Source organism: Mesoplodon mirus (assembly GCF_964341445.2).
Source record: "Mesoplodon mirus genome assembly, contig: SUPER_3_unloc_19, whole genome shotgun sequence".
Lineage (NCBI taxonomy): Eukaryota > Metazoa > Chordata > Mammalia > Artiodactyla > Ziphiidae > Mesoplodon > Mesoplodon mirus.
This window is the reverse complement of record NW_028295568.1, coordinates 517,142-527,495: the sequence shown is the minus strand read 5'-3', so window position 1 is coordinate 527,495 and position 10,354 is coordinate 517,142. Positions and strand designations below refer to the sequence as shown.

Here is a 10,354-nt window from a genome sequence, read left to right as displayed (position 1 = left end):
ACGAGCCCCAAGCTCTGCAGTTCCGTGGAAAGCCACCACAAGGCAGCGGGGAGCAAGACAATCCCCAAAGCAGCTGGCCCGTGCTCAGGCGGCCGCAGAGCCACTAGAGAGGACCAAAAGGCCAAAGGCCACGGCAGCCCGGGGGGCAGCGAGCAGGGCGCTGCTCCCAAAGGCATCAGCCGTGCTCCTATCACCAGTGAGTCCAAGACCTCGCACAAATCGGGCAGGAGCTTATCTCCAGCGCGTTCAGGTCCCACCACCAACATACTCAGCAGGATCAGCTCTTTCTTCAGGAATGTGAGAGCCAGACTTACAAAAAAGACAGTGGCCTCATCACGAAATAAACATGGGAGCATCCTGGCGGAGCCAGTGGAAGGGACCCGAGTGGAGGCCATGACAGAGACAGCAGAGAGTGGCCAGGGCCTGGAAATCACCGGTGTGACATCTGAGACCATGGAGCCAGTGACCGTTGAAGCCCATCAATAGGACCTAGAGCTGGGAGCTGCAAAGGGGACCAGGGCTCTGGGAAATACCCCTGGAGAGCCCATTTCAGCTTCCTTACTGCAATTTAAATAAAAAAAACATACAGTCTGAGAACGCATGCAGTGTTTTGTCTGAATTTCTAGGTCCCGAAGCCCAGCCGTAGCCTCACAGTGGATTCTGTGATGTCAGCTGTGCCACAGTCTGAGACCCAGTGTCCAGGCAAGGGCCGCCCCACCTCACACGCATGCTCAGCGCCAACAGCACTGCTCCATCTGGCTTCCAATCTTTTCTGGCTTTGCCCCCCAGGGCCATGGCTCAAAGTCAGACTATGGTCTGGGAAGCTCTCCTTCACTATCCCGCTATTCTTTTTTTTTTTTTTTTTTGCGGTACGCGGGCCACTCACTCTTGTGGCCTCTCCCGTCACGGAGCACAGGCTCCGGACACGCAGGCCCAGCGGCCATGGCTCACGGGCCCAGCCACTCCGCGGCCTGTGGGATCTTCCAGGACCGGGGCACGAACTCATGTTCCCTGCATCCTCAGGTGGACTCTCAATGACTGCGCCACCAGGGAATGCCCACCCCTATTCTTTTAATAAACGCTTATTCCCCCTGAAAGTCTGTAAACAGAGCCAGAACAGGACTCATGTCCCCTCGGGCTATTCAGTGGACAGAAATAAGGGCGGCAGTATTAGCTAGCAATCAGAACAGCAAGCACTCTCATCTAGACTTAGCCGTTCCCTGCCCAGGTATATACCCTGGAGAAACACACATGGTCTAAGAAACAACTCTGAGAATGTTTAGAGCAAAAATAACTTAACAGCACAACACGGGCAACAGCCCAAATTTCCATCAGCAGAATTCATACAGCAGGATAGGATGAGATTGGCATATTCAATAGTGAAAAATAAATGAGCTACACACATTAGCATAGATCAACTTCTCATGGTTTTTAAAAACATCAAAAGAATGGGATACAGTTCCACTCATGGAACCATTCTGAAACAAGCTCAAACAACGGATTGCATAGGGTCCATGTTTAAAAAAACGGTAGCTAAACCTGAGGGAAGAGTAAACGCAAAATGGAGGACAGTTTACTCTAGGGTGGAAAGGCTAGCTCAAGGAGGTTGACACAAGGCTGTTAGTGCTGCTGGGAATTGTTCTGTCTCTGAAGCAAGATGGTAGGTACACAGGTGTTGTAGTTTTCACATTTTACTAACTCTGAAATCAAGATGGTCCTACAATCACCGTGGCAGTTGTGATGAAGTTATTGGCCAATGCCTTTCTCTTTTAATCACTTGTATTTATGCACAAAAATGATGTCAGAAAGGCTTGGCATCTTTAAAGGACATTTATTTAAGGTAAAGTACAAGAACACTTGTTTGGTTATTAGGAAAAGAAGGAACGATATGCCCATTTTACAGATGAGAACACTGAGGCTCAGAGAAGGTAACCTGCTGCAGTCGCACAATGGGATCTTTGCAGAACAGTGATCCACCAGCCCACTTCTCTATGCAAAGCCCTGTCTGTAGTATGCGAAGGAAGCAAGCAAACAAGCCTGAGCTAGGACCAGCACAAGAACCCGCGGCACCACCATCCTTACCATCATGTTCCAACACTACAGAGATGAGCATCAATTTTACTAGATTGAGGGGAGGGAGGGGTGGGGGCCGGGAGCCGGTTTTCGAACTTCAGTGAGCTCACAGCTCTTAGCTGGCCTTATCTCGAGAGCATCCAGTCCACCCTTGAGCTGTGTCTGGCTCCCAGGCTTCTACCTCTAGCCTCTGGCATGACCCGGGCTGCGGCCAGAAACAGGCTCCCACCTGGAATTCCAGCGTTCACTCCTGGAACGTCCAGCATCCAGTCCTCCTCCAGCCACTAATTCAACTTTTGAATGCCCTGCTCACAAGGGTTTCTCCACACCAAATCTGCAGGAACTTTTTTCTTCTGGGGCTCCAAAACCAAATCCTTAAACCTCACATGAGGGAGAGTATTTGTTAGGTCAGAGCATCCTTGTTGATTGGACCTCCAGTTTGTGACTTCCACAGACCTCATCACGGGAGGCTGGGGAGAGGTCTCTTCTGTTGGTGGACGGAATGGTGGGCACTTGGTGGGGAGCACTGATGAGAAAGGGAGCCAGCCCAAGACCTACACATATGCACTGTTTCCCCTGGCCAAACAAGGTTCCTGACCCCAGAATTAACCCAGAGTTTCCCAGAAGACTAGGAGCTGCAGGGAGCCGCAATTAATGCTTTACTCTCCACCAGCTTTTCCTTGGACCCAAGGAGGAGAAATTACAAAAAGATCACATCACACTCCTTTGATCTGATGATTTCCACACAGGCAAGTGCAGGGAAACACTAGTCTGAAGGAAGAAAATGCATTAAAAACACGTGCACAGGGACTTCCCTGGTGGCGCAGTGGTTAAGGATCCGCCTGCCGACGCAGGGGACCCAGGTTCGAGCCCTGGTCCAGGAAGATCCCACATGCCACGGAGCAACTAAGCCCGTGCGCCACAACTACTGAGCCTGTGCTCTAGAGCCCGCGAGCCACAACTACCGAAGCCCGCATGCCTAGAGCCCGTGCTCCCCAACAAGAGAAGCCAACAATAAATAATAAAATAAATTTACGGGAAAAACAACACGTGCATAGCCCTTAGCTGTTTATAAAGTTCTTGAATGTGTGTGCCCCCTTCCGATTCTCACGTCTTTCCACTTTGCGGATAAGCAAGCGGAAGTTCAGAGCATTTGAAGGACTTGCTCAAGGTGGCAGGTGATGGTGCAGAGAGGGAGCTACCTCGGTGCAACAACTTTCAGACAGTGTGCCACCCCGGTCCCGCACAGAGGTACACAGATGGTGGAGGAGACAGGACAGCACGAGTCATGATCACAACTCTGAGTGACAAATACAATGAGAGACGTGTGTTTGGGGACTGGATCTATTCAGAGGAGGGGGTCTGGGGCATGGGAAGGAGTTCTGGGTTAGGGAAGGCTTCACAGGGGAACTGGCACTCACCATCGTCCACGTTTACTGAGATTTTATGAAAGGACAGAGTAAGGACCGCCACTGCCAACTCTGCCCTATTCGATACAATTAAACCATGAGCTTAAATGGTTCAAATTGATCCCATCGTCTTACATTGCTATAGATTTCATCCAGTAGCTGAATTTGGGGGAGGAAAAGAAAAAGGACCCACACAAAACTTTCCCACTTGAAGACATTTTTATTTTGGTAACGCACCTGAGTCCCTGGCAGGATGGGCCTGTCCTCCGTGGGGGCAATGGGGTGTTTGGGAGAGGATGGGGGCCCTGCCCTGAGGGGGCAGCCGGGGGATGAGGCAAAGGGCTCTGTGACAGTGATAGGTCACAAAGGGCTTTGTGACACTGATAGGTCACAAAGGGCATCAGAGGATAAATAGGCTGTGCCAGGGGGTTAGGCTGACAAAGTGGTTACTTCTCTCACTAGGACGGAAGTTCACCACAGCCTCTTGGGGAGATAAAAACCCAGAAGCAGAAGTGAGGTGAGGCGGAGGGGGAGCCTACCGTACCTCTCGACACACTTGAAGAGATTCAGCCTGGGCTCCAGGCGCCCTACAGCGTCCCAACTGTGATCATCTGTGCCCCTACACACACCCCTGCCTCTGGGAGACGCGGAGGCAAACGTGGGGGCCTGTGGGGCGGGCTTGGAAGACCTGCCACAGGGCCACGTGTGTGACGCAGGAGCATCACAGCTCGCTCTTCTGCCAGTGAGGCCGAGGGAGGGAAGGGCGAGGGAGCCGCCTTAACTGCGCTGCCTGTCGTGATCAAAGACAGCCATGAGTGGGGACTCTCTGCTCCCGTATCACACGGCCCGGAGCAGCACCTGGGTGGACCTGTTCAACACCACCACGGGGAAGCTGCAGCAGCAACTGCACAAGGGCGAATACGACCATTTCAAGTACGCGCCGATATTCGAGAGCGACTTCATCCAGGTCACGAAGAGGGGAGAAGCGATTGACGTGCACAACTGGGGCGGCCTGGTGACCATGGGCATCACATCCACCAGCCCCGTCCTCCCGCTCCCAGACATCATGCTGCTGGCCCAACGGGCCACCGGCTGTGAAAAGCACGCCGAGCACAGCCAGGCCACCAAGGGCAAGAGCCACAAGGCTGCAAAGACCTTAGAGCTCACCAGGCTCCTTCCCTTGGAGTTCGTGAGGATCTCCACTCACAATCGTGAGAAACAACAGCTGCGCGTGAAGCTTGCCACTGGCCGCTGCTTCTACCTGCAGCTGTGTCCCCCTCTGGACGCGCGGGAAGACCTCTTCGCCGAGTGGGAACAGCTGATTTACCTCCTGCGACCACCAGTGGACAGTGAAAGCAACACCTATGCCGTTCCCGTCTGGGACATGCCCTGCATGCCTGTGTTCGAGGAGGAGCAGGACGGGAGGAGCCCGGCCGTGGAGGATTTCCAAGGAAAGGGGCATCAGGACCAGGTGAACGTCAGCAGCCTGCACACGTGCCCTGAGGTGGCCAGGGCCACGCCTGCAGATTTGGCTGGGGGGCACGGAATCCAACTGGACTCCCACAAGCCCGATACCATGCCCGATGTGGCCACTGCGAAAGCAAAACCTACTACAGGGCTCGACAAAGCGTCAGCATCGCAGTCAACGATTAAGGTGGAGACAGCAGGGGTGGCAGGAGGCACCGCAGCGGGTGCTTTGAGCACGGCAGTGATCAAGTCTCCTGCCGCTGAAGAGCGGAGCACGGCCATAGCAGCCACAGCCAGCGATGGGACCGGAGGAAGCAAAACCAACAGAGCCACTGGGGACACTGCCACAACATCCCTGAGGAGCGGGAAAACGGCCTTGGCAGGTGCTGAGAACAATTCAGAGTGTGCTTCCAGCACATCCACCAGCCTCTCCCCAGGGGCCGGCATGACTGTGGTCGGAGCAGAACCTACCAGCAAGACTGTCAAAGCAAGAGCCGACAAGGACGATGAGGGGACCCTCGTCTCAAGCTTGCCACAGGAAGGCAAAGTGAGCGAACAGGATGGCAGCTCACAGAGAGTGTCCCAGGCCCGCAAGGGAAGAAGGGAGAGGAGGGAGCACTGGGGAGAGGACAGAGCTCTGACGAGCCCCAAGCTCTGCAGTTCCGTGGAAAGCCACCACAAGGCAGCGGGGAGCAAGACAATCCCCAAAGCAGCTGGCCCGTGCTCAGGCGGCCGCAGAGCCACTAGAGAGGACCAAAAGGCCAAAGGCCACGGCAGCCCGGGGGGCAGCGAGCAGGGCGCTGCTCCCAAAGGCATCAGCCGTGCTCCTAACACCAGTGAGTCCAAGACCTCGCACAAATCGGGCAGGAGCTTATCTCCAGCGCGTTCAGGTCCCACCACCAACATACTCAGCAGGATCAGCTCTTTCTTCAGGAATGTGAGAGCCAGACTTACAAAAAAGACAGTGGCCTCATCACGAAATAAACATGGGAGCATCCTGGCGGAGCCAGTGGAAGGGACCCGAGTGGAGGCCATGACAGAGACAGCAGAGAGTGGCCAGGGCCTGGAAATCACCGGTGTGACATCTGAGACCATGGAGCCAGTGACCGTTGAAGCCCATCAATAGGACCTAGAGCTGGGAGCTGCAAAGGGGACCAGGGCTCTGGGAAATACCCCTGGAGAGCCCATTTCAGCTTCCTTACTGCAATTTAAATAAAAAAAACATACAGTCTGAGAACGCATGCAGTGTTTTGTCTGAATTTCTAGGTCCCGAAGCCCAGCCGTAGCCTCACAGTGGATTCTGTGATGTCAGCTGTGCCACAGTCTGAGACCCAGTGTCCAGGCAAGGGCAGCCCCACCTCACACGCATGCTCAGCGCCAACAGCACTGCTCCATCTGGCTTCCACTCCTTTCTGGCTTTGCCCCCCAGGGCCATGGCTCAAAGTCAGACTATGGTCTGGGAAGCTCTCCTTCACTATCCCGCTATTCTTTTTTTTTTTTTTTTTTTTTTTTTTTTGCGGTACGTGGGCCACTCACTGTTGTGGCATCTCCCGTCACGGAGCACAGGCTCCGGACACGCAGGCCCAGCGGCCATGGCTCACGGGCCCAGCCGCTCCGCGGCCTGTGGGATCTTCCAGGACCGGGGCACGAACTCATGTTCCCTGCGTCCTCAGGTGGACTCTCAATGACTGCGCCACCAGGGAATGCCCACCCCTATTCTTTTAATAAACGCTTATTCCCCCTGAAAGTCTGTAAACAGAGCCAGAACAGGACTCATGTCCCCTCGGGCTATTCAGTGGACAGAAATAAGGGCGGCAGTATTAGCTAGCAATCAGAACAGCAAGCACTCTCATCTAGACTTAGCCGTTCCCTGCCCAGGTATATACCCTGGAGAAACACACATGTTCTAAGAAACAACTCTGAGAATGTTTAGAGCAAAAATAACTTAACAGCACAACACGGGCAACAGCCCAAATTTCCATCAGCAGAATTCATACAGCAGGATAGGATGAGATTGGCATATTCAATAGTGAAAAATAAATGAGCTACACACATTAGCATAGATCAACTTCTCATGGTTTTTAAAAACATCAAAAGAATGGGATACAGTTCCACTCATGGAACAATTCTGAAACAAGCTCAAACAACGGATTGCATAGGGTCCATGTTTAAAAAAACGGTAGCTAAACCTGAGGGAAGAGTCAACGCAAAATGGAGGACAGTTTTCTCTAGGGTGGAAAGGCTAAGTCAAGGAGGTTGACACAAGGCTGTTAGTGCTGCTGGGAATTGTTCTGTCTCTGAAGCAAGATGGTAGGTACACAGGTGTTGTAGTTTTCACATTTTACTAACTCTGAAATCAGGATGGTCCTACAATCATCGTGGCAGTTGTGATGAAGTTATTGGCCAATGCCTTTCTCTTTTAATCACTTGTATTTATGCACAAAAATGATGTCAGAAAGGCTTGGCATCTTTAAAGGACATTTATTTAAGGTAAAGTACAAGAACACTTGTTTGGTTATTAGGAAAAGAAGGAACGATATGCCTATTTTACAGATGAGAACACTGAGGCTCAGAGAAGGTAACCTGCTGCAGTCGCACAATGGGATCTTTGCAGAACAGTGATCCACCAGCCCACTTCTCTATGCAAAACCCTGTCTGTAGTATGCGAAGGAAGCAAGCAAACAAGCCTGAGCTAGGACCAGCACAAGAACCCGCGGCACCACCATCCTTACCATCATGTTCCAACACTACAGAGATGAGCATCAATTTTACTAGATTGAGGGGAGGGAGGGGTGGGGGCCGGGAGCCGGTTTTCGAACTTCAGTGAGCTCACAGCTCTTAGCTGGCCTTATCTCGAGAGCATCCAGTCCACCCTTGAGCTGTGTCTGGCTCCCAGGCTTCTACCTCTAGCCTCTGGCATGACCCGGGCTGCGGCCAGAAACAGGCTCCCACCTGGAATTCCAGCGTTCACTCCTGGAACGTCCAGCATCCAGTCCTCCTCCAGCCACTAATTCAACTTTTGAATGCCCTGCTCACAAGGGTTTCTCCACACCAAATCTGCAGGAACTTTTTTCTTCTGGGGCTCCAAAACCAAATCCTTAAACCTCACATGAGGGAGAGTATTTGTTAGGTCAGAGCATCCTTGTTGATTGGACCTCCAGTTTGTGACTTCCACAGACCTCATCACGGGAGGCTGGGGAGAGGTCTCTTCTGTTGGTGGACGGAATGGTGGGCACTTGGTGGGGAGCACTGATGAGAAAGTGAGCCAGCCCAAGACCTACACATATGCACTGTTTCCCCTGGCCAAACAAGGTTCCTGACCCCAGAATTAACCCAGAGTTTCCCAGAAGACTAGGAGCTGCAGGGAGCCGCAATTAATGCTTTACTCTCCACCAGCTTTTCCTTGGACCCAAGGAGGAGAAATTACAAAAAGATCACATCACACTCCTTTGATCTGATGATTTCCACACAGGCAAGTGCAGGGAAACACTAGTCTGAAGGAAGAAAATGCATTAAAAACACGTGCACAGGGACTTCCCTGGTGGCGCAGTGGTTAAGGATCCGCCTGCCGACGCAGGGGACCCAGGTTCGAGCCCTGGTCCAGGAAGATCCCACATGCCATGGAGCAACTAAGCCCGTGCGCCACAACTACTGAGCCTGTGCTCTAGAGCCCGCGAGCCACAACTACCGAAGCCCGCACGCCTAGAGCCCGTGCTCCCCAACAAGAGAAGCCAACAATAAATAATAAAATAAATTTACGGGGAAAACAACACGTGCATAGCCCTTAGCTGTTTATAAAGTTCTTGAATGTGTGTGCCCCCTTCCGATTCTCACGTCTTTCCACTTTGCGGATAAGCAAGCGGAAGTTCAGAGCATTTGAAGGACTTGCTCAAGGTGGCAGGTGATGGTGCAGAGAGGGAGCTACCTCGGTGCAACAACTTTCAGACAGTGTGCCACCCCGGTCCCGCACAGAGGTACACAGATGGTGGAGGAGACAGGACAGCACGAGTCATGATCACAACTCTGAGTGACAAATACAATGAGAGACGTGTGTTTGGGGACTGGATCTATTCAGAGGAGGGGGTCTGGGGCATGGGAAGGAGTTCTGGGTTAGGGAAGGCTTCACAGGGGAACTGGCACTCACCATCGTCCACGTTTACTGAGATTTTATGAAAGGACAGAGTAAGGACCGCCACTGCCAACTCTGCCCTATTCGATACAATTAAACCATGAGCTTAAATGGTTCAAATTGATCCCATCGTCTTACATTGCTATAGATTTCATCCAGTAGCTGAATTTGGGGGAGGAAAAGAAAAAGGACCCACGCAAAACTTTCCCACTTGAAGACATTTTTATTTTGGTAACGCACCTGAGTCCCTGGCAGGACGGGCCTGTCATCCGTGGGGGCAATGGGGTGTTTGGGAGAGGATGGGGGCCCTGCCCTGAGGGGGCAGCTGGGGGATGAGGCAAAGGGCTCTGTGACAGTGATAGGTCACAAAGGGCTTTGTGACACTGATAGGTCACAAAGGGCATCAGAGGATAAATAGGCTGTGCCAGGGGGTTAGGCTGACAAAGTGGTTACTTCTCTCACTAGGACGGAAGTTCACCACAGCCTCTTGGGGAGATAAAAACCCAGAAGCAGAAGTGAGGTGAGGCGGAGGGGGAGCCTACCGTACCTCTCGACACACTTGAAGAGATTCAGCCTGGGCTCCAGGCGCCCTACAGCGTCCCAACTGTGATTATCTCTGCCCCTACACACACCCCTGCCTCTGGGAGACCCGGCGGCAAACGTGGGGGCCTGTGGGGCGGGCTTGGAAGACCTGCCACAGGGCCGCGTGTGTGACGCAGGAGCATCACAGCTCGCTCTTCTGCCAGTGAGGCCGAGGGAGGGAAGGGCCAGGGAGCCGCCTTAACCGCGCTGCCTGTCGTGATCAAAGACAGCCATGAGTGGGGACTCTCTGCTCCCGTATCACACGGCCCGGAGCAGCACCTGGGTGGACCTGTTCAACACCACCATGGGGAAGCTGCAGCAGCAACTGCACAAGGGCGAATACGACCATTTCAAGTACGCGCCGATATTCGAGAGCGACTTCATCCAGGTCACGAAGAGGGGAGAAGCGATTGAGGTGCACAACTGGGGCGGCCTGGTGACCATGGGCATCACATCCACCAGCCCCGTCCTCCCGCTCCCAGACATCATGCTGCTGGCCCAACGGGCCACCGGCTGTGAAAAGCACGCCGAGCGCAGCCAGGCCACCAAGGGCAAGAGCCACAAGGCTGCAAAGACCTTAGAGCTCACCAGGCTCCTTCCCTTGGAGTTCGTGAGGATCTCCACTCACAATCGTGAGAAACAACAGCTGCGCGTGAAGCTTGCCACTGGCCGCTGCTTCTACCTGCAGCTGTGT

The 10,354-nt window shown here is 53.2% G+C and overlaps 1 protein-coding gene across 1 annotated transcript; it reads left to right on the top strand.

Moving 5' to 3' along the window:
• Window positions 1–4,293: 4,293 nt before the first annotated feature.
• On the top strand, window positions 4,294–5,339 carry LOC309801654 (Golgi-associated RAB2 interactor protein 4-like; the record flags this gene model as incomplete). Its single annotated transcript, XM_082646735.1, has 2 exons — window positions 4,294–4,883; window positions 5,333–5,339. The coding sequence occupies 2 exons, from the start codon at window positions 4,294–4,296 to the stop codon at window positions 5,337–5,339; spliced, it is 597 nt and encodes a 198-aa protein (XP_082502861.1).
• Between the last annotated feature and the right edge of the window lie 5,015 nt (window positions 5,340–10,354).